Source organism: Danio rerio, chromosome 15 (genome assembly GCF_049306965.1).
Source record: "Danio rerio strain Tuebingen ecotype United States chromosome 15, GRCz12tu, whole genome shotgun sequence".
Classification (NCBI taxonomy): Eukaryota; Metazoa; Chordata; class Actinopteri; order Cypriniformes; family Danionidae; genus Danio; species Danio rerio.
This window is the reverse complement of record NC_133190.1, coordinates 31,526,114-31,552,191: the sequence shown is the minus strand read 5'-3', so window position 1 is coordinate 31,552,191 and position 26,078 is coordinate 31,526,114. Positions and strand designations below refer to the sequence as shown.

Below are 26,078 nucleotides of genomic sequence, written 5' to 3'. Positions count from 1 at the left end.
GATATTGCATTAAATTCCAAAAACTTGCGATGGACCAAATTTTTGGCTGCCAAAATTCTTTTAAAATTGGTTGAAAATGGCAAAAAAGGGCTATGCTGTGCTGCAAAATACACTGGTTTAGTAGTCACTGCTCAGTCTGAAGCTGCTTTCACGTGTGCTGCTCAGTAAAACCCTTTCATTTCAATGGTTACGGCGAAAAAGCAAACAAACTGTATCGTCGACTAGTTTGTGCACACGGTGTTCAAAGATTCAAAAGAGCTGAATATTCTGGTCCATAAACACAGGTTCTACATGATTTCTTAATATTATTCAACAAAATAGTTAACAATAACTAATTATCAGCTGTATATAGAGTTTTCAGTTTCACCCCAGAATTTTCATTTCCATGCATCTCTATCAGAAACTATGGTGAAATGCCTGCAAGTCCATTGATATATTGATATAAGGGTGGATATCTACCAGTCTCATGCTGAGCAGGCGGGTGTGCAGGCGTCCGAGGGCCTGAAAGACATGTGTGCAGTGAAGCAGGAGCTCCTGAAGCTGGCTCTCGATGGCTTGAGCGTCTGCTGGCTCGCTCCTCTGGATCAGCTCTTCTCCTCGCTGGAGCAGATCATTCAGTCGACCTGCGCTCTCTCCAACTGCCTCCTGAAAGCCCTGAGAGACAAATAAACATGCTTCATTACCTTACACATACAACATCTTAAAGATCAGAGCTAGGGTGAAGAAACAAAACCTGGACATGTATTATGTAACTGGTATGTGCTTCTTTGACCAGACTAGAATACAAATTTTGATGTTAATAAGTCATTGAAAACAAGCTTTTTTATATAAAGACATCAACAGCCTACATCTTTTACAGTCATAATTTAAGCAGAAAGAAACAACAACAGAACCACTGAAGACAGCAGGAACTAATTTAGCGTGTTCAGACAGGTGTCATTTTGATTTTTTCACAACATATTATGGATTGATATGGTAAAATGTATTTATTTTACTTTTAGTTTATTATTAGATAATATATATTAGTAATTTATTTAAAATAATGGCCATTTGCTTTATTAGCAGTTATTTACATTTATTACGATTTAAATTGCAATATCTTAAGCTGATACAGTAATAATTTATAATTTAATAAATTTAATTTAATATTTTAATACTTAATTAATTTAGATTATAACAAAATATTAAACAATAGTTCATTTGTTAACATGATATTCATTTTAATAAGCATTTAGTTTTAATTAGATTTTATTTATTTATTTTAATTAATTTATTTTAATTTATTCTTTTTATTTATTGGTTTAAATAGAATAAATAAATAAATATTTACTTATTTTAATTGTATTTGTTTATTTTTAGAAATAAAATCAATAAAATAAATAAACAAACTATTTTAATTTTATATTTTATTATAAATTATAAACAAAAACAAAATAAATAAATAAACAAATATAAATTTTATTTGTAGTTTGTTTATTTTAAAAATAAAAAGAATAAAATAAAAATAAATAAATAAATACTATTTCTATTTATTTTATTATTTTATAATTTAACAAATATTTATTTTATTTATTTTAATTAATTTATTTATTAATTTACTTTTATTTATTTTATTTATTAATAAAAACAAATACTTTATTTATTTCACTTATTTCTAAATAAATAAATAAATAACATTATAATTGATGTGCCTGGACACAAAAACGATGACACTATGAAAGTATTGTCATAGCCTTTTATAAATATATATACACACATAAACATGTAGTCTTGACAGAAACCTAACACTGTAAAATTTCTGTACCTCAATTATTTTTAATGATCTTTTATACACTTATTACAAGGACAATGTTTGAAATGGAAAGTGGTGCTTAAGCTTAAAACCACCTTTTGCTTTTGTTTGTGTTTTTGTTTCTTAACCTGCAACTCAGGGGTTAAAAACCTGCACCTGTACCCCATAAACCAGACAAGCCAGATGCCAAGCCACTGCACACACAGACACACCATTCCTCTGCATGGCCTGACACTTAAATCTACATCTTGCTTAAAATACCTGAAGCTGGTGCATCTTCGAGCAGGTGTCTTTGCCCGAGAAATGCTCCACTTCAGTCAGCCTGAGGTCCATATCAGCCAACCAGACCGCCATCTCTTCCCTCTGCCTCTCGAAATCCTCCCGCTGGCCCACCAAATGCTGTCATAGACACACACACACAAAAACACACACACAGGCAGAGCGTGATTGTGTCTGACTGTCTACATCCTGATGCTGTTTTTAGCACAGACACAGACTGACAGGGAGACGCATCAAAATTACAACAGGGACGTCAAATCGGAAACGGCACAAACAAAACACTGCACCGCTGAGCACAGAGAGACGGTTTGCAGGGTCACTGCGGCTAGAAGGACAGAATTATGTAAGCCAAAGGCGGGCGCAGCAGAAGGCCGTGTGGATAAAGAGTTAATGGGATTAAAATGAAGGCAGGAAAGGGGCAAGAGAGACTTAGATGTGTAGAAAGTAGTGGCTAAAAGTGTCTTTCAAAAGGGAGTTTTTTTCTTTTGGTTGGTTTTAAGACTAAAAAATTTATATTTTGAGAACATTTAAGCACTTTGTACACTGTGAAGGTGCGGTAATATACATGTAAATTGCTATTCTAAAAGCCGGTAATCATTGGGTAATTGCTTTACCATACACTGACTGTTTAATATCAGTTAAGTAATTAAGCTTGCCATTTGTATTATACGAACATAATCTGTACTCGACTAATTTTGATAATGAAATTTTAACTCTGCATTTGACACATTAAATAGTTTTAAAAAAAGAATTGAATAATAAATAAATCTATATAGCAAAAGGTTGTTTTCAATCACGTGGTTCTGATGATGTGCAAAATTCAGATGGAGGACAGGAAGTAAAAGTTTTGCCATTTAAACCATATTTCAAAGAAGATATAAATAGAAAATAAGCATATATGTTGGGCATGATCCTTATATCATGAAAAGGGCAGAGTTTTCAACTGAACTAAAATATATTTGCCTGTTTGCCTGGCGGTAGATACTGTATGCTATTACATTACATGGAAAAAAAAAAAATACTATACCTATACTATAGATAATAACTTGAATTAAACTGTCGTAGTCATTATATTGTTGCTGTGGTACGACACTACTGTAGTAATATGCATATTATTTAATAGGCTTTAGTTTTCTAGGCTATAATTATACGCTATCACAAGGCACCACATTTTACAGTAACGTTACAGGATTTTTAAAAGTTTATCAGTTTACTATGCTACAGTATTCTGTAGCATTCTTTAACAATAAGTTGTATATTAGTTATACACTTTACTATGTGGTTCAAAAACATGTTTATTATAACTTACTATGGTTTTTCCCCCATGATATCCTCCAGACATCACAAAATAACAGACGAAAGCGTGGACACAGTCTACTTTAATATTTTTTATTTTTGTAAGGGGGAAAAAAGTGCTCCACAATAAGAACCTTAGCTTTGTCGCAAGGGTTACATTTAATTTTTGTTCTGTTCATGATTTTGATATCAAGGAACATTCACCATGCTGCACATAAATATGTTAACGTTACAGTTACCAAAACACCAGTAAAGACTGGATTACTGCGAAACAAGATGGAGATTTCATTACAGCGATTACATGGCAAGGTATATCATTTATATTCTCCTGGATTTTGTATGAATGTGGTGGTTGCATCAGATTTTTCTATAACACATGAACTTATTTATACACATAGCTAGACCTGTATATAATCTTAATTGGTGCTGTCAAGCGACTTACCACATTAAAAAAAAAAAAAAAAAAAAAAGTTTACACACATAGATGTATTGAATAAATTTTGATTAAATGCCGCCTTTTCTTCCGTTTTCAGCCAGTTTCTTGAATTGTTCTCCTTTTACAAGCAAAAACTTTTGGAAGTCCATAAACTCTGTTTGGCATTACTTATTTTGGTTGATTTTAACAATTCTAAACACAAAACAGAAACATTTTGATGTTTTAATAGCAAATCCTATGTAGAAAAATCATATCCTGCCCTCCATCTGAGTCTCGCGCGTCATCAATTTCATCAAGTCAAAACGACCTATAAAGCTGTACAATAGAAAAAGTACTGGCATCTAACTTTTTTTGTGTGTGTGTGTGTGTGTGTGTGTGTGTGTTATGATATATTGTCTGGGTTATAGATGTAAATGATTGATGTCTGGACATTGATATCAATAAAACTTTAAGATTAAAATTTGTAACGGCAAAGATCAGGGTTCCATAATGCAGTTCAAAAGTGTTTAATAGACAGAAAACACCAATGGATCAAAAATAGTGTGAAACGGTTAATTAAAGTATGTGTTTTACAGCATTGCGTGGCAAGAACAGCTCATCTCAAGCACAATTACAGTTCATTTACAGTGTTTGGATGCCAAAAAATGAACATGTCATCCTATAATTTAGAGTGAAAAACATAAATTAACATTCTCTGAATTCCCAGTGTGACACTTTACATGTGATGCTCTTCCACTGTAATAATACTCTCTTTGTTCTTGTCTTCCCAGTCACGTTTATTTGGGTTTGTGTCATATCAAAAAATAAATTAATAATAATAATAATAATAAAGTTTATTTAAAAGTTTATTATTATTGTTATTATTAATAATAATATTACATAAATAAATAGTAAATACACACATGCACAACACCACATAATATGCTATAAAATATTATGGCCTATAACAAATTGTAATACATAATAGAAATATTAATAAAAATAAATGAATTATAATAACACTAAATAATAACGATAAAAAAATGGCCTACAATAAAAAAAATATTTTTGCAAGAATAACTATTGTAGTTTAATAGTTTGATTTGTTCTGTATTCATTATTTTCATTTATTAATCAGGGGTCACCACAGCTAAATGAAACACCAACTTAACCAGCATAAGTTTTACGCAGCAGATGGCCTTCGAGGTGCAAGCCATCAATGGAAAACACCCATATTATATAATTCGCACACATACACTACAGAAAATTTTGCTTCCCCAATTCACCTATAGCACATGTCTTTGGACTTGTGGGGAAAACCAAAGCACCCGAAGTAAATCCACGTGAACACGGGGAGAACATGCAAACTCCACACAGCAACCTTCTTGCTGTGAGGTGATCATGCTACCCACTGTGATGTCAGTATATCAAGTTTGATGCGTCACATTGACACATTTCAAATGTTGAATACTGCATGTAGTTTTAATTGATAACTTTAGTTCTACTTCAGTGGTAGTTACCCTAAAATGTTGCGAATTTATTTGTACAGTAAAGTTCTGCCAACTGTTTTTGACTGCTTTATTTTTTCGGTGTATTTTTTAATTTGTGGGTGTTTGTGTACCTTTAACCTGCGGCACACAGTCTCAAGTGTGTTGCTGAGCTGATCCCAGCGCTCTCCACAGTCTTTGGTCATTTCTACAAGTCGCGCGCCCATAGCACCTCTGAAGAGCCCGTGCAGAGCGCGACTCCTCTGGGTCAAACAGTCCAGCTGGGTTAAACGCATCCTGGCCTCAGCGCGCAGGTTCTGAGTGCACACAAATAAACAAACAAACAACAAACAAACAGTGACATCAGGAGATTAACTCTGAGGTAAACTCTAAAATTAACCTCCGGAAGGTGAAAAATAAACACATCCCGATTAGCTAAAGTGGGATATTTTAAGAAACTGGTGTGAGGGTTAAGACGCAGGGTGGCGCAGAGCTGTTTAGGAGCAGAGCCAAGGAGTTTGATGAGCATTTGGTGTCATTTATCTCCACTGGCACGAGTCCCGGCCTTCGAGACCGTCTGAGTAAATGTGCTGTCTGAGCGCGTGTAAGTGTGTCCATGTGTCGTTCATTACACTTTCATCGGAGGAAGCGTCAAAATGCTGGCTGTTCTCCATTTGCCAGAAGACACCTGTAATGACTGATCTCAGACTCTCCTCTCAAACAGTAACAGCAGCTAGAGTTTGGTGTTGCTTTGTCTTTATTTAAAGTTCAGGTTTTAGAACTTTCAAACTCAGGGAAAACATGTGGCTTTGCTTCTGCTGTGTTTCTGGGAGTATAATGCGTATAATTTTTTTTGTAGATGATTTAGAATTTAATTAGTTTTTCTTCATGAAATTAATTCTTTAAAATTTTGGGTGAAAAGAATGTAAACGAGATACAAATACTTTAGGTAGTTTTAAAATGGGGGTTTAAAAATAATTTAAATTACACACCAAAAAAAAGTTTTCAATAAAGTATTTTTATGCATGCTTAAAGTCATTTAAAACCCAGATTAGTATCCAAAATAATTCACTTGTGCACACCAAGGTGTTTTTAATAGCAATGTTTAAATATTAGTTTGTTACTAATAGATTAAATAAATGTATATACATATTTTGTTACATATTTAAATTTAAAAAGTTTGATTAATTGTTGTATTTTTAATAATTTCTTATAATAATTTTAGTTTTTAACTGTAGTGCTAAACTAAATTAAAAATACTAATCATCTTAGGAAGTTTAATTATATACATTTAATAATAAAATAAAAGGTTCATTTTTATAAATTCTTTAATTTTTTACAATTTTACATTAAATAGCACCCATGGTCCCAATGGTCTACAAAATTTGTCTGTAAAGTTTCAGGTCAAAATACCCAACAGATTATTTATTATATATCTTTCTAAATCTGGAAAATTGAGCTCTTAAGACATTGTAGCTGTGTTTTGCCTGTGCCTTTAATGCAAATGAGCTGGTTCTCCCCACCCAACGTTTCCCACATGCATGTCAGAGCCACAGAGATTGCTCTGATGGGTGTAGACTTCACATAGTTAAACAGCACAGTGACAGACAAGTCACTTACAGACAGTAAGAACTTTTCCAACTTTTATTTGATATATTTGTTGTGGAGTTAATACAAGCCTTTCTGCAATGATGAATCACACACAGTGTCGTTATTGAATTCACATGCGTGCACCTCTAACCCCTACCAGCCCCAGCCCCAACCCCGCCGGTCTGTTTATGCACGAGAAATGTGACAGGATACAGGTTAATATCCACTGCTGTATGGATATCCGTTAAGTTGATGTACAAAATAAACCTGATTTAAGTCAACAAACTGGGACTAAAGAGTCTTCTTTTATAATTCTACTGACACCAAGTGGCTGTGGTGATGAATTACGTAGCAATTTTATGGTCTCTATTAGATGCATGCACTTTTAAAAACGTTTTAAACTTGTAAAACTCATTCATGAGGTGCAGCTGATCTTTTAATCCTAGTTGTTTTGTGCATTTCCTGTCTTGTAAATATGATTATATGCGTTACTACGACTATAATGTTAATACGCATGTCAATCAATTCAGTGAGCAAGAAACCACCCTTTTACATCATGTTGTGGTGGGTCTCAAAATGGGAGGATCCTGGAATGGAAAATGGAAATCCTATTTTACGTCAGGAAAAAAAAAAAACGTAGTGTTTACATCACCCCAACATGACTGTGGACACTATACTTGCACACATTTCTTTCAAAACAGGTTACAAAAGATGATTTACATCATAGGTTGCTTTTAAGTAGACTACAATAACCCTTACATGTACCAATGTATAAAAATAAAAAACTACATGGTTACAATCATGGGTAAAATCTTTACCATTTTTCGGAAAACGCCACACTAAAACATGTGACCTGCTTTAAAACCTTTTAAAAAGTATTATTAGAAAACCTTGAATGTATATCAAAATATTTTCCCCACTCTATTATGTCATTCCCAGTGCTTCATGTGAGTGGGAACTAAAGATCCATTTCACCAGTTAATCCACTGAGGCTCTCTGATTGGTGGAACTTTCTACACAGCGTCATGGGTAATGTAGTCTTTCCTGTACAAATTCCAATATTAGGCTGAAAAGTAGGGTTCAACAAAAGCATATTAAGTAAAACAAAACAAACAAACAAACAAAATCTATCCCCCTACAAAGAAAACAAATTGAGTTTCATTACAAGAACTTAATCTCCTCTCATTACCTCATATTTTCTTAACTCGTCTTTTGCAGTTTTATACAGCACATGGCTGGAGTTTGGAGAAGCTGCAATCTTCTCAGCCGACCGAAGCCATTCATCCATGGAAGAAAGATCTTTTTTGAACTCATGCCACAGCATCCACCTTTTCTCCAGCCTGACGGATAACAAAAAACAATTACACAGAACAGAATAATTACACAGACAGGCTGTCAATAGTCATGAATAGCCACTCACTTGACGCAGCCCTCGAGGGAGAAGGAAACATCCGGGCTCAAGTCTCCAATGGACAACCACTCATTAGAGAACTCATTCAAGTCATCATCATCATCATCATATGGTTTAGAGCTTGTTGTGGGACAGCAGGTCTCTGAGGATTGGAGGTACAGGCCATTTTGGTTCATTTCAACGCATGTTGGCTTTTCTTCTCGGTCTTCGTCTCTTTCTCTGCTGTTTCCATTGGCTTTGAGTAAAGGCTCTTCTAACATCCTGGCATCAGCAAACGGCATCTGCTTGCTGGAAATAAAGAGAAGTCAGTTTATAATAGGGTCAAATTCAACATGATGAACAGATGTATTGGGATCCTTTTGGTAAAACTGAGCTTCTTCTGAGGATGTACAGTAAATGCATTGTGGATTGTTAATGCTTTTTTTTTTTTTTCAAATGAATATATTAAAATGAATTTAACCAGTGGTGGCCAGTTATCAGAAGGATTTATAAGAAATGCAAAAACACTGATTCAAATCTTTAACATAAGTATAAAAACATTAACAAAAATAAATAATCCAAAGTCAAAAAAATTTATTAAAATTCATTTTTACGATGCTATAGACACTTCTATACAGCTTAAAGTGACATTTAAAGGCTTAATTAGGTTAATAAGGCAGGTTGACGTAATTAGCCAAGCTATTGTATATCGATGGTTTGTTCTGTAGACTAATCAAAAAAATATATAACTTAAAGGGACTAATAATTGACCTTAAAATGTTTTTTTAAAAAATTAAAAACTGCTTTTATTCTAGCTAAAATAAAACAAATAGGACTTTATCCAGAAGAAAAACAACTATTTCACAGGCATACTGTGAACATTTCCTTGCTCTGTTAAACATTATTTGGAAAATATTTAGCAAATATGTTCATTAAGAAAACAAATATTGTAAACAAATAATAATAAAAAAACTCACATTAATTAAAAAAACTAATAAACAAATCTAAACACTAGCAAGTGCTTAGTTTAAAATGTGCAAAATATAAAATTTGCAAAATGACACTTTGCATGAATTTAGTAGTTACAATGATTACAATCTAACAAAAATAAAAAAAATAAAACCAAAACATTAATAAAATAGATAAACTAAAATTAAAACATAATAAACACACAAAGACAAGGCATGGTCTGAAGCACATAACAGTTCATAAATCTGCCAGTTTGAATGAAATCATACACCATTCAACTTCCTTCAGAGAGTTTCCAACATTGCCTCGTTTTCTCTAGCCACCTCTCGTATCAAAAGAATTTCACGAATCATTCATAGTGCCTAGAAACTCACGTCGCAGAATCTGGTAAGGAAATCTGTGGTTTCTCTGCATGACAAACGAATTAAAACTTTCAGACATCTCAGACACAGAGAAAAGCTCCTATGCTCTGGGGTAAAACTTCAGCCATCAAAAACCATAAATCAGTTTTATGCCCATTACCCAAAGGAGTTATGACGCTGCTGCCTCAGCCCTGACAGAAAAAAAAGGCAAATAGATTTTCCTTACTCTAATACCTGCATAATGTGACTGGCAGAGCAAGGTCAGCTTTGCCAGGCCACGGCTGCTGTCAGTCAAGAGTCACAGGCCCAAAAAGAGCCTTAGGCTGACCTCAATGAAGATCTCATGACAAAAAAAAACAACAACCAATGCTCACGAACAACTGCTCTTTGCATGTTTTACTGCGGTTTCGAAGTCAAATGACCAGTGAGTGGTGCTGAAAAGCAGGTTTTCTCAGAATCCTACAACAGAGACTGTAATCACGTTTTATTACATTGCTTCACCCATATATATTACAATCTGTTTATAAAGTATTGAATACTGTTTCCAGAACCAAGCATATATGCTTTTAAACTGTGAAAACTCCATCTCAATGTCTGTTTAAGAACACTGTTTAGCCTGATCACAGACACTGAAGTGAATCCTTAACAAAACCACAGCGTCACTTCACTTTACTACTCTGGGTTGCCAAATCCAAAATCCCTGTATTTTGTTCTCTTTATGGTAGAGTGGCCTGATGGAAGTCATGCTTGGACTTTGCCAAAAGGCATCTGAAGGACTCTCAGATCATAAAAAAACAAATTCTCTGGTCTGATGAGACTAAAATTGAACACTTTGAAGTTAATGACAGGTGTTACATTTGGAGAAAACCAGGCACCGCTCATCACCAGGCTAATAGCATCCCTACAGTGAAGCATGGTGGTGGCAGCATCATGCTGTGGGGATGTTTTTCAGTAGCAGTAACTGGAAGACTAGTCAGGATAGAGGGAAAGATGAATGCAGCAAATGTACAGAGACATCCTGAATGAAAACCTGCTTCAGACTGCTCTTGACCTCAGACTGGGGCGACGGTTCATCTTCAAGCAGGCCAATAACCCAAAGCACATCATCAAAATTTAATGGAGTGGCTTCACAATGGCTCAGTGAATGTCCTTGAGTGGCCCAGCCAGAGCCCAGACCTAAATCCTTTTGAACATCTCTGGAGAGATCCGAAAATAGATGTACACCATCGCTCCCCATCCAACCTGATAGAGCTTGAGGAGGTACTGCAATGGGCAAAATTGCCAAAGACAGGTGTGCCAAGCTTGTGGCATCATATTAAAAAAGACTTGAGGCTGTAATTGCTGCCAAATGTGCATCAAAGTATTGAGCAAAGACTGTGAGTACTGATGTACATCATGTGATTTTTTAGGTTTTTTATTTTTAATCAATTTAAAAATATCTTTTTTCACATTGTCATTATGGGGTATTGTGTGTAGAATTGAGGAAATAAATTAATTTAATCCTTTTTGGAATAAGGCTGTGACATAAAAAAGTGGAAAAAGTGAAGCCCTGTGAATACCTTCTGGATGCACTGTAGTTTACTTAAATATGTGCTGTGAATTTATTCACCTTCAGGCTCTCCTTCATGTTATTGGTGATTATTAAAATGGCACATTCAGCGTCTTAAAAACACCATTCTGTATACAGTCAAAACAAAATTACCCACATAGACAATGTGTTATAGAGGCGCAAACATTCCTGACAGTCTGGAGCAATGACCCTGTAGCATAATGATGTATGTACAATCATCATGTCATCAAATTCTAGCTAGTCTTCATTTTTATTTTGCCTGTATTTATATTTGACACTCGTAGTGCCAGTAAACATTGGACCATTGGCATTCTACGAAATCACCAAGTAATGTAATGTAATGTATTTTTTATTTAATGACATGTCAGCAACCAAGGCTATTTTCATGGCAGGAACCTTTCAACAATAAATATACAATTTAAAATCAACAAACAACAGAATACATAAACTAAATGAGATTTTTAGTGGTGATGCATGATAAAAATTCTAAAATCTTTTCTGGTTTCACTTTGTTAATGTCCTTAAAAGAGTGCATTTAAAAAAAAAAAAAAAAAAAAAAAAGTCTTCTGGAATCAGTAAAAGCAGGACAGTCCAGTAAAATGTGTTTTATTGTAAGGGGAGTTTTGCAGCACAAAGACTGAGTAGGGTTTTCACAAAATCACTAAGAATCACAGAATCAGCTAAAAATATTTGATTTTAAGTAGAAAAGAAAACTTGGATGTCAACAGTGCGTGTAAAAAAACAAAAATGTCCATTTCGGCTGAGCCATCACTTTAAGAGCTTCTATCAGTCTTGAAAGTATATTTATGAATGGACTTGCCTCACTTGAGTAGAATAGTTCTTTCAAAACTTGAAGCCTGACTAGCTTATAACTCAAAGTTAGATGAGTGTAATTTACAGGCAACCTTGTCATCCACCTCACCAGTCTCCACCACAGGTACACGCCGGCTTCGGGGCTGAGCCGAAAATGGCTGTCATTTCTCAGGGTCTGCTGTGATTTTGCCCCAATAGAGGGCATTAAGGCACTGGACTGAGTCTCAAGGCAGTCAGCTTGAAAATCGAAGTCTCCGTTATTGCTTTTCTCAGGCTGCAGAGAATGTTGCTCTCGCCTGAGGAGTAATGGAGTGCAAACACCACTGCAATCCATACTCTGTTCCAAACCTTTTCAGGAGTGAACAAACTTATAGCAGGCTGGAGGCCATTTCCCATCTTAGCGCTGAGCCTGTGTCTTCAGGAATAGGTGTGTGTAAGGGTGACACAATGACTGTAAACGGGATGTTGAGAATCTGATTTCAGCCTGATTTTTAGCCTTTGGGCCTATAGTGCATCCCGGCCCAGTTTGAGTTACAAATCATAAGGTTTTAACAAAAACAAAGCCATAGAGATGGATATACAAGACCAACACAAAGTATAGGAAGATATGCAAATTCACAAAGCAGAAACTGTAACAATAACGTGACCATTCTGGCATATTTGACCAAGCAAAATACATAAATATCTTAAGCATGGTAGTCGTGCAAGACAGTCATAGGATGGTGGTAAAATAATGCTGGTGGCAAGTTCAGGAAAATAGCAAATATTGATTTGAGAAAAATATTTGACATTAAAATTGTTGTCTTTCTATTGAATAAATCAAAAGAATGGTAAAAATGGTGAAAAATTGGTAGTGATTGGTTCTATTTTTTAAAGAAACAAATCTTGAAAGAATTGTAAATAAATAAATAAAAACAAATAAAATGTAAATATGTAAAAAAGCCACCAGATAAATAAAATCGTCTATTATTTTTAAGACTCAAATAAAAAAAATAAAACATGTATATAAAGAAATAAATAGGTAAATAAATAAAACAAGTAAATAAAATAAAATAAAAAACATAACACAGAAGTAAATAAAATAAGTCACCAGATAAATAACTTTGAAAACATATTTAAATAAAATAAGTAAATAAATCAAGTAAATTTTATTTACTTTAAATTTTTATTTAAAAGGAAGAATTCAATGAAGTAAAATAAGTAATTAACAATAAGTCACTAAATAAATAAAAACTTCTATCACTTTTCTGAAAACACAACTCAAATAAGTCAATATAGAAATGATTAACACAACTAAATCAGTCAATAAAATATATAAAAATATAAATGTGTACTATTTATTTACTTAAACGCTTAAATTCTCAAAATAAATAAAACATGTGTAAATAAAGAAATAATTAAAATAAGTAAATATTTATTTTTTAAAAATAAGTCACCAAATGGAAAATTTTTTTGAGAACACAACAGAAATATATATATATATATATGTAAATAAACCACAAAAGTTAATAAAAAACAAAATTAAAAAGTAAATAAAAATAAAATTACCAAATAAATTAAAACATAAATAATTTATTTGTGAGAGAACAACTCAAATAATATAAAATGAACAAATAGCAACATAAATCCGGCTTTTTTGCTAACCAACCCCATCAAGGATAACTTTGGCCGTGTTAATATAATCCATATTATCCTTCAAGAAACTCGTAGACAAGTACCATGTTAAACAAACACAAAGAGCACCCCCAGAAAGCAGCATGAGAAGCGCAGGGATGTAAATGACAGGTTGGATTACAGATGCTTAGTCATCCCATTGAGCGAGAGTCTGTGGTATGGCCAGAAACAGACGATGAGGCAGGTGCATCTGGGGACCTTTCTATAACACAGCCCGCATCTGAATGAGCCAGAGCTGAATAAACACGCAAACCGCTGTCTGCCAGTCTGACAGAGGACAAAAAAAAAACCAGTCCATTTAGGAGAAAGGTGATGCGCGATGAGTCTGCATGTGGAAGCGAATGAAAAGTAATGATGCATTCAACACATCAATGAAGTGCGAATCACTCTCCGGCTCCTTATTCAGGTTTTATAGTCCATTTTTCCACATCACATGACACCTCAATACAGGCACAAAACACCCTCAGAGAAAATGAACGTGGCTCTGGGGGGGCATCGTTTTTCTTTCTTAACGGCGGATAAAGTGGAGCTCGTCTCCTCTGCAAACGGAGCTAATGTTACCCTTTCGGTGGCTATTGACAATTGCTTCGCTCTGTTTATGATAAGCCGAGGAAAGGTCATAACAGACTGAGGCTTTTTTTCATTCAGGGCAGTAAACAGCAGATCTCCTGCCAAGCTCAGGGCTCATACTAGAGCTCATCTCACAGGCTGCCAAGCAAAAAGCACAAGCGACAGTCTCTGCCCACATTCGATTGATGAATCTGAGGTGGAGGACAAAAATGAGTTTAACAGCATGTCTGATGATGCTAATCAATCTCAAGCTCTCCAGTAAATCATCATTAGACTCGTGGACTCAACAATCAGGATGTAAACTAACTTTTGCTATAATGGCTTGTTTCCATTGAGTGGTACGGTACAAATCAGTACGCTTTTATGGCAGTTTCCATTGTCAAAAGATACCTAAAGCGAATTGTACCCGTAACACTTTTTGGGATGCGCAGCTAAACGCTATTGGTTTACAGAGATACGTCACTCCCCATATATATATATATATATATATATATATATATATATATATATATATATATATATATATATATATATATATATATATATATATATATATATATATATATATATATATATATATATATATATATATATATGCCAGAAGGTGGTGTTTATAAACAGCAGTCATAGTGTGTTTACTATAGGTAAAAACTGTAACTGCACTTATGAACAGTACTTTAATATGCATCAGAGATAGTTTGCATGGACACCAATAATACAATTTTATTATGATTAAGACAATGATTAATAGTCTACAGTGTTAACAGCCATTTTTGATTCAATTAATCCGATTAAACAAAGTCTAAACAAAAAGTCTATTCTCTGTACCCACTGAGTCAGTAAAGGACCACAGACACCTGCATCACGAAAAGCAGAGTTTTTTTTTTTTTTTAATTCAGCATGCTGTATCAAATTCCATTTAAACAACACTTTTCCACCAGTTCATAAGTGCATCCAACACATTAGTTTGTCACGCGGGGGCATTAATGAAATGTTCCTGAATGAACGTAAAACTGCTGGACTGCAGTTAAAGTCAAAAGATAAAAAAAATGAAAACATTACATGAAACTTTTGAGAAAACATGAATAGCAATGATGTTGATCAAACGATTTGCTTTAACATGAACAACAGGACCATGCAAAGAACATTCAAAAATTAACTCGTATAAACACCTTTACAAATTATAGTCTCATTCAGATTAAGGGAAATAATACAAATATTGATGTCCATGTAAACGAAGTTACTAAGAGGCAAGATGAGCCAAAATTAACCCAAACTTTTCTAAAAGGCAGTCGGTTCCTCTAAGAGATTTATTCATATAAACGCCTAAGTTACTCCCATTAAAAAAAATAAAAAATTACCAACTTATTTAGGCATCTAAACTGATTTACTGTTACATCCCTAATCATTTAGCACAAGGGTGTCCAAACACGGTCCTGGAGGGCCAATGTCCTGCGGAGTTTAGCAACAACTTGCTTTGACACACCCTTCTGGTGTGTTATAGCAAGTTGGAGCTCAAATTTGCAGGATGCCGGCCCTCCAGGACAGAGTTTGGAATCTCCTGGTCAAGTATATCTAATGGCCCGTTTCCACTGAGTGGTTCGGTACGGTTCCGAACCAAACCGTACCGAACCACTTTTTCCAGCACCCTTTCGAAGGGGTCCCAAACACAAAAAAAGATACCAAAAGGTGGAGCTAGACGCGCAGCTGAACGCTATTGGTTTACAGTGATACGTCATTCGCTTAGGCAACAAGCCCGAATGTAAACAAAGGACCCGCCATGTTTGAAATACACAGCGAGAGATTAACTGGATAAACTAGGAATGATGGAATGACTCTCTAACAGAGGCTACATGTGCTGCTGAAGATTACAGACACAGATGAGAGGTTTTCACTGACTGTAGGCTATACTTTGTGTTGTTTTGCACCTAATTAAGGATGAAATGTATGCTGTGTACTTTTTCTGTAGTTGGTAACATATCGGGACTGTAAGGGTCTGTATGCCTTCATAAATGTTCATTTATTTATTTAACATAATTGCAGACATTACAGTAGGCTATATCGCACTGTTATTGATCTGCAGTTATAATCAACTCATGTTCATAGAAATGTTAGTAATAAACATTTATACAGAAGTATTTATGTGTGTAAAGCGTCTGTTTTGTGAGAAGTGCTTTTCATATGATATGCGAGCGACTTGTGCAGCTTTATTGTAGACATTTTCTCGAGTGAGCATGACGTCGACTGAAACTTTGTCCTATACCACGCCCACCAAAAGGGTACCCTTGCTAGTGGAAATGCAAGCCTGATAAAGGTGACCCGTACCGACCCGAACCATACCGTACTGTACCAGTCAGTGGAAACGAGGCATAAGAGCTTGATTAGCTGGTTCAGATGTGTTTGATTAGGGTTGAAACTGAACTCTCCAAGACTGAGTTTTGACACCCCTGATTTAACACATTTGGCCTCTGGAAAAAGGTTTCATTTTCCCCACCAATTTTGTGTTTTAAAAACATAAGTACATTACACACCCAGGTCACAACATAAAACCTTGGTCCTCACACAAACCCAATGGAGAACCACAGCTTTACATGACAAACCCACAGCGTCACCACCATTTGCTCAGTGGGAGTGATAAAACTGTCAACAATCTAAAACAGTCCCGCTCAATGAATCCAAGCCTCTTCAGAAAATGTATTTTTAAAATCACAAACGTGTAAACACACTCCCACCCAGTCCCGTCTGTGGCGTTCCGTGCAGGCATCTGCGTTTCCGGTGTTCATGAAGACGGAGGAGAGAAGGACCCTGGTGCTCCGAAAACTCCCTGTGCTCGCAGAGACTGCACTCATTGTCTCTTTGGTGCCACAGGCCCAAATCGCAAACAAATAGGCCTTTCTCAGCACCCGGATAGAGAGAAGAGGCCAGTGCCAGGACACCTGATCTGATCCACTACACACACACACACACACACACACAAAAGCAGGAGATGAGCAAGGAGCCCCCTATCTCAATTTGGGCCCCTCTGAGACCAAGCTGTGGAGATGGCAAAAGAGCATCACACAGCAAACCCGCTCTGGGCCCTGCAAATTACAGTTCATTATGTCCAATTTGGCATTAAACAGAAAATGTGTCTCAATTTAAGCCCGACCATGCCCTTAATACTCCTAATAGGAGCTCAATGCTCTCCGAGAAATTGTCAGTATGTGATTCAAGTAGCAAGATCAGCCTTCAAATCCAATCCAGGCTTCTTCTAATCCCATTTACAGCACTCGCAATCTGGTGAGAGCTCTCAAACAGCTTCCTCCTGGAATCGCCTTCATTTCCCTTGCCATCATTAGAGGAACAACAGATGACAAAGACGATCTGCTAAATTTGAGACTATATCAAATGTACAGTCTCAGCCTCTGATGGGCTTTTGGCTAAATATGCTAACAAGATGGGAAACAAACACCAAGTGATTTGAAGTCAATTTGAACCAATTTAGTTCAATTGATCAGGAGATTGTCATGTTCTTTGAGCATCCAAAATTGGAAATGAAGCCATTGGGATACTAAGCCCACATATATGCACTTGCACATGGCTTTAAAATGCATCTCCATCAATCTGATCACAAGAGGACAACGCTAAATACACATGTAAACAGGGCTTAAACGCTTTGAGATTGCCCATTTTCAGAAGTACTGGAAAAATTTGTAGTTTCAAAAAATTAAAAACTTCAACAAAATCCATCAAGATAAGTGGTTTAGTTCAAAAGCAGAACATGAGTGTTTGGTTCTGTCATATTAGCAAAATTGGTCAAAAACTAAAAAATGTAAACACCAAACACTCAAATGAAAATTACAATGGCATCAATCATCACAATTTCTGGAGAGAGTTATGTTCTGTGCACAACCTAAAGGAAATTTACATTAAATCAATCCTTACTCCTTTCCTTAAAATTTTCATTTTTCCATTTATTCAAGTTTTATTCAATTTGTACAGCACTTTAACAATAATTATTGTTGCAATTTCAAAGCAGCTTTACAAAAAGTGCACATTGCATTACAATAAAATTATCGAATACAAGTGCTATTAAATACAGACAATGTATGTGGCCATAATGTAGATGCTCATATTTCACTTTGATTACATTTAACGAAAAAAAGTTGCATCCACATCCTTTTCATTGTCTTATTTCCCAACTGTCAACTGAGTAACATAGATTTGTTCATTAAATGTTTACCACATAATTGCTCCAATAAATATAGAGCATAATGTCTTCTTTTGTGTTCAACAAGATTGGAAAAAGTTAATGATGACTTTTAAATTATTTTCATACCGCAAGTGAACTTCTTTAATACACGGTGTATATAGGACCTAAAAGACATCATAATTTATCTTAAAGGGTCATAACACCAAAACACATTTTTTGAGATGTTGACAGACTTATCTATGTCTCATGTTGCTAAAAAACATTATGAGGACACATATATTTCACTAAAAAGTGAAAACTGGTTGTTTTTGCATTGTTTTGAGCAAATTTATTCTTTCGATTTAAAAAGAAATTGATGCAATGTCATGATCATGAGATCATTGTGTAAAATCCAGCGTGACGATTGGCTGTCTGTATTAGCTGGTACAAATTGACGTCATTGAGTTTTCAGCACATCTGTTCATTAATTTGTGAGAAAGACTTGGTTTGAACCAATCAGCACGCTTTATTGTGAACAAGATGCAACTCCATTAATTTGCATGATATAGCTTTGAAGACTCCTTTTATCTGGTAAGAGTTTCCAGAGAGAAGCCACGCTGTGTTGCCAGCCGTAATTAAAACAAGTAGTAGAAGAAGAATTGTTTGGAGACACAAGTCGTCAGTGTTGCGTTTATAAATGTGCCGCAATGAAGATTTTGTTTCTATTTCTCCTAAAAATATGAATTAAATTAAACCCAAAGACAAAAAATTTTTTTGTAAGGAACATTTTTTACCCGAGAGCTTTTGCTTATTTGCAGCTCGTCTTCTTTTTAAAAAGTCGCGGTTCCAGTTTGTTTATTGCACTCTTTACGAGTTTAATGTGTGATCAATGTTCTTTCTTTATGTTTATTCAGATGGTAGGGTTAGTTAGTATCATCAGCAGTACTCTTTCAGTTTTAAAGACGTACCCTAGTCAAAATGATTTAGTTACTAAGCTTACAGTAATACCATTACAATAGTATGGACTGAAAATCCTCCACTTCACTATCTACTGTAAATGCTGCTCTCCCAATCACTGCCTTATCTCCCCTGCGTTTATATTGCTGGTGTGAAAATTAGCTGTACTGCATGTCATAAAACTCCCTTTTTCATGCAAACCCTTCCCTCTTTCTTTCATGGCTCTTTGAGGCACTTGGTATAAATGAAAACACCCTGATTTTTTATTGTCAGGACATTGAATTTACATTCTCACATTGGGTTTACACGTCAGTCACACTGATACTTGGATAACTTTGATCAATGAAAGCAACTGTGTAGTCCAGACCTTCTGCCGTCAGTCTAAAGGTCTGTCTAGAATAGTTTATCAAATGTAGGACGTCTTCTATTAATTGCAGCATATAGCCAAAGGCAAACTTCTAGAAAAAGCACTTGTTAAAAAGATGAATTTTGCTGTTCCACATGAATGCGTCATAGCTGGAGATGGAAATGATTGTTCTGCGAGCTGTGATTCCCCAGCCAGCAGACGCCTGACAGGTGTTGTGCTCAGGGAGAAAAACACAGACTCATTCACCTGACGACTGACAATTCATTCAAGGACAGACAGCAGGTTTTACACAGCAGAATGTCTGTTTGACACATCACTACCGGAGCCCGGAGTGAGGTCATTCTCGCAGGAGAAAAATAAAGACACAATGGAGTTCTGTAATAATTTAAATGTGCAATAGAATGTAAAACTGGTAATACCCAAGCATAGGTGAGTTCAGTACACAGTAATGACATGCTGTGAGTCTCAAACATAATCGTTTCTTGTTTTAGCAAATTCTTTTGAGCGTAAAGTTGTGGTGTAAAACAGGCCGATTTAAACAAAACAGACTCTGGCATGATTAGATTTAGTTATTTTTTTGTTAGCAGATTTATTTTTACATTTACTCATGGGATCATTTATACACTCCCCTGCAGCAGCATTTGATTGCCAACAACATTACCTTGTGAAAGTATGATTTTATATTTCTCCATAATTTTTTTAAGCTTAAAACAGCTTATTACATTTCCTACTTATGTGTGACTTTAATAAAAAATAATAATAATAAAAAATTGGACAGGCATTAGCTATGCATTATGCCAAAGCAACAGTATCTTATGTTTCCAGGTCGTCAAATAAAACTCAGGAATAACAAATTGCTTATTTAGCACCACCCCAAAGTGGCATAAAGGTCTTTTGATTTGTTTAACTGCATATTGTGAGATTTTCAATGTTTACGTGTATTTGTAATGAGGTAACAGACACATGTACACTGTGAATAAGTGTTTTAAAACATTTATGCCTAGTATCACATTGCTCCGCTCTATCGAAGGATGGAAATAAACTTATGTGGAGGTTACTTTTAAAGGAATATAAAAATTTTCAAAGTAAATTATTCTTAAGAACTTATACTATAGGGCAACACAGTGGCGCAGTAGGTAGTGCTGTTACCTCACAGCAAGAAAGTTGCTGGTTCGAGCCTCAGCTGGGTCAGATGTCATTTCTGTGTGGAGTTTGCATGTTCTCCCTGCTTTCACATGGGTTTCCTCCGGGTGCCCCGGTTTCCCCCACAGTCCAAAGACATGCAGTACTGGTGAATTGGGTAGGCTAAATTGTCCGTAGTGTACAAGTGTGAATAAGTGCATGTGGACGTTTCCCAGAGATGGATTGCAGCTGTAAGGGCATCCACTGTGTAAAACATATGCTGGATAAGTGCATTTATACTTCTGCATGCTATTTCTATTGCTCTGCAATACACTTCCGAAATGCTAGTTGGCAGTGAGGTGTTTATGTTCCTCTGTGTCAAGTTCCTTCGCTAGTGTTTTGTTTTTTCTGAACACTTCCCTAAATGTACAAGTGGCTCAAATTCGTTCATTTTAAGGCGGGAACCAGCGGACGTGTAACAACTTTACTCAAAAGGTAAACACAAAACAACAGTCTCTATTCGAAGCACCTTTACGGGACTCCACACTTGTAAAAACCCGCTGCATCACGCTCGCGTGGCTTTCACCTCTGCCCACACTCATCGGCGCCACCAAGCCGACCAATCACACAGCTTGCGCTACGCGTTACATTTTTTGAGACGTGCACGTCAGCAACGCCGACAGCCAGGGGTTATGTGTCCACACATAGGCTGAGCCAAAAAGATTCCAGTGGCTGCACCCACTCACAAGTTAAGGATAAGGTCAATATTATCTAATTTATTTACATATTGCTTGTTTATTTACTATTGTTTGTTTAAGTTATGCAGTAAAAATATATTATTATTAATATATGTATGTATACAAATAAACTTTAAATTACTAATATTACTACAACAAATAATGTATTGTAAAAATATAATATGAATTCAAAAACAATCATCTGAATACTATCAACAATATACATAATACAAATAAAATTCCTTAAACAAAAATATAATTATAATATAAATAAATGGAATAGCATATTAACAAACTTACACAAAGATTTGTAAATAATGCTAATGAAAAATTATTCAATTACACAACTATAAATATTACAAATCTTTTAGACGATTTTCAAGACATTTACAACCACAAACAAACAAATATACAATTATATTGTCCTCATTAAATGATCTATGACTTCAATTTACCTGCAAACACAGATGACATCCGTGCATAAAACTAAAGTCAAAGCTAACCTAAAAATCACAGATCACCTTTGTCCTCCTCTACTTTCCTCATCCATGAAAGCAAGAACACAAAACTGTCATTCATTCCTTACAAGTGTTGGTGAAACCTGACTCCTACCATTCAAATGAAGCTCTGCTCAGGGGGCAAATGCAGTTTCAGCAACCAAACCCACAAGCAGCAACAGTGAGGAGAAAGAACTTACAATGAAAGCCAGAAGCAGCATTAGACTGAATGGCCAATTACTAGCGATGCATGATGCCATTCATCATTAAACTCAGCATGGTGTCATTCTGGCCAAGAAGTGCGTTTTGTTGAATGCATCTATAGCCTGAATTGAAGCACAATAGGCCTGCGAGGGCATATTTAGGAAGAAAAGACAAAGCAGAAAGCTCTCTTTTGCGCTTAACAACCAACATACGTTCTTTAACCAACATTATTCAAATAAATCCACTTAGACTAAAGGGGAAAGCCACAGAAAAAAAGCCTAAAGAGCAGGACATGCTCAAGCAGGAGGATTTTCTACTCCATTTTACATTTAAACTCTAGTTTGTCGAGTTTGGTAATGAAATCACTGGGTTTACAACTACATTTGAAAAACTAACTAAAGCAAACATCAAATTAGAGGGAATATTGACTGCAAGACAAGTAATTGTTTTTTAAAGGGCTCACTGGAAGGTCTCTGAAAAAAGATTGAGATAAGATTGAGATGTCTAGGAAAAAAAAGAAAGACAACACTGATTCACTTCAAGTCATGCAGCCTTGAAATCCACTCAGATAAATGAAAAAAAGCTAATATGCAATTGTTAACTCACAATCAGCTGTCTGACCATGAATTATTCAACATTCAAATGTCATTCTGATTATGATGTCAGGAGAGCAGTAACCAGAGATTACGCTGTAAACAACAATATTAATATATATATATATATATATATATATATATATATATATATATATATATATATATATATATATATACATACACATATATATATATATATATATATATATACATACACATATATATATATATATATATATATATATACATACACATATATATACATATATATATATATATATATATATATATATATATATATATATATATATATATATATATATATATATATATATATATATATAAAAAAACAATAATTTATCAATAAGTGATTAATTAAAAATTTAATTAAAACAATTTTTTAAAGGGAATAAAAACTAACTAAGATCAATCCTTCATTTAAAAAAATACATTAGAATCAACCATATATACCATATATATTTTAATAAAACTAAATTATTATTACAAAGGTTTAAGTACAATCTGTGAGCCAAGATGTTGATTTCCTGTGTATATAAAATTAAATTTTGAAAAATTATCCAAGGGAAACCACACACACACACAAAATAACAAACCACTACTAAATTGTTAAGGTAAAGTTGGTTTTATAGTCGCACATTCCTTCACTGTGACATGGACCCTATATTGTTTAATTTAAATATTCTATGTGAAACGGCATGCAAGAATGACTTCAAGACAGCATTAGCACTATTTAATTGACTGTGAACACTGTTGTACTTTGATACTCATTGGCCGATAATAGGTTTTGCAGATTTAGAATCTGTAAACAATACTTTTCTGGAGATTAAATTTTTAAAGAGAAAGTCTGAATGTGTGAATATAAAACCAACTTTACCTCAATTTCTAAAACTGACACTACTGAGTAAAATAACGCACACATTACTGAACTTCCAAACTTAAAGACCTCATCTAAAGACAAATATAAATTGTCTGCTTTTGAATTTCTTTACAAATGCTTGCTAGGATGAGAGATTGTCCAGATAAAAGAAGGCCTGCACTGAAACTGCTCATTTAAGAGTTTCAGATCATCACGAGTTCAACCTTATCATCAGCCTCATGGAGTTCAGAGTCAAACTTATGAAGTTCAACCTTATCATTGACATTATGAAGCTGGTTAAGAAAATGCACAGGGCTGTAAATACAGACACTGTGACTACTACTATACATGGAAAACACAAGCTCTAGTATCTTATATTCTTTCTATTGCTAAATTGCTGTATTATAATTTTGAGTAGATCTCAGCCTTTACTATGGATCTTTAGGCTAGAAACTTTGTTTAAAAAAAACAAAAACGGGTCATAAAGGCCTTCTCTTTGACTGATTATGGTTGGAAACTCAATTTAAGCACAATATACTTAATTAGATTGACAACAAAAGATCTTTGACCCAGAATACAAGGCCAGTTCACATCTGACTACAACAAGAGGCATCAGATGTCATTGCAGGGATAATCAATGGGCAGTGTGGATCACATTCAGTATTAGTCTGTAACCTGATGGCCTAGTGTTGTCACCCAGCTGGTGACTCATGCATACCATTACACATCAACACAAACACACATTTAAATACTTTCTAAACAATGGTTTGTACGTACTTAAGCTCAACCCTCTATGCAGGCTAAATGAGAAATTACCATCTGGTACTTTTCCCAAAACGTTTGTCGCGTGTTTACGTTGAATTTAAGTCATATTTAATATAAAATGTGTTTTAGTTAGTCATTATAATAGCTTATTTTTTAGAAAGTGCACGAGGATGTTTGTATTTATACACCACATTGATGATAAAACTCGCGAGCTGACGTTAAACGCCAAACGCGGTGCAGATGCACGTGGAAAATGTTTGCAGGCGATATTTTGTCTACTTAAAATGCGCTATAATGTTATATAATTCCTTCTAACACTTACGTGCAAACATGTAACTCCAAGCTTTCACTTGTCTGCTTCAGGGAATCCCTCGAGGTTTCAGGAATCACACAGGTGCAAAAGTTTTCATCCTCAGGGTTAAAATACTTCTGATCAGCTTTGAAATGCTAGGTATGCTTTGCTGCTAACACGCATCAAACGGAAACCACTCGAAGTTAGTTTGTAAGATAAAAAGAAGCTCGCTGTTTCGAGTGACTTAGCACAGCTATCAGACTTTTGAGTTGTAAGCAAATTGAAACGTCACCTGACACAGGTAAAGCGAAGCCACGCCCCCGAGCAGTCCACGCGCTCCGCCTCCTCACCTTTACAACTCAGCTGCGTGACTTCCGACACGGGTGTTTATTTACGTGGAAATACGATATGATGTTGGTTTGGAAAAGGAGAGAAAGATTGTGCTCAGCTACATGGGAATGAAATACTGTATCTTTTTTGATTCCTAATGTTTCTTTGCTTTCTACTTTTTTTTAATACTTATTTTTATACTAAAATGCTGCAATGTAGATTTGTATTTTTAAATGTTGATATATTCTGGAACTAAATTAATAAAGTTCAGTAATATTTAAAGATTTGTGTGCAATTATCACTGCAATGTTATTATTTTGGAAATTAAGTCATGTCATTCATGAAAATTAATTTCTGAATCTTAACACACAAATAGGCCTGTATGCTTGTAAAGGGGTTTTTACTATACAGATCATAAAATCATATTTATAAGAATTATTGAAATATGTATTTTAAAAAATAATGTTATATGCTATGCATATTCAGAACCATCCTTCAGAGAACATTGGGTTGTTCAAATTTTCATTAGAAAGTGCATATTTAAATAATGCAGCATAATAATTCCGCATTCAATATAATACGTACACTCTTAAGTAGCCATGTGCGTAATAATTCAAGTACAATTAGGAATTAACTTAAATGAACTATGTTGTGAGACTGAGTAAAATTCAACTGAAAATAAAAATCAAACCGTATCATATAATGATATTAATTATATATAATTATATATATAAATATATCAGACCCGTAGCCAGCCTGGTGAAAGGGGTTGTTCTTTTTTTGCTCTTTTTTGCATTTATAGACCTCGTTTAGGCTACTATTTAATTGTGAGATTTAAATCCTGCATTTTAGTGACATTTTAAGCACTATTTTAGCTGAAATAGATTGTCGGATGGTCATCATAACCACAGAAATTCATGCATAACAACAACAACAACCAAATGGTCGCTTCTGGT

At 34.8% G+C, this 26,078-nt stretch overlaps 1 protein-coding gene across 3 annotated transcripts in view; it reads right to left on the bottom strand.

Moving 5' to 3' along the window:
* Positions 1–25,157, bottom strand: part of si:ch211-137a8.2 — a 47,444-nt gene extending 22,287 nt beyond the window's left edge. The window contains exons 1-6 of one of the 3 annotated variants that reach the window (XM_073923294.1): positions 25,085–25,157; positions 8,280–8,551; positions 8,049–8,199; positions 5,404–5,586; positions 2,054–2,191; positions 460–654 (exon numbers count right to left, since the gene is read on the bottom strand). In XM_073923294.1, coding sequence (XP_073779395.1) covers positions 460–654; positions 2,054–2,191; positions 5,404–5,586; positions 8,049–8,199; positions 8,280–8,551 — 939 coding nt within the window. In that variant the 5' untranslated portion in view covers positions 25,085–25,157. Of the gene's footprint in view, positions 1–459; positions 655–2,053; positions 2,192–5,403; positions 5,587–8,048; positions 8,200–8,279; positions 8,559–24,822 lie in introns of all 3 variants that reach the window. The other 2 variants (NM_001328091.1, XM_073923293.1) reach the window with 2 other exon arrangements.
* Between the last annotated feature and the right edge of the window lie 921 nt (positions 25,158–26,078).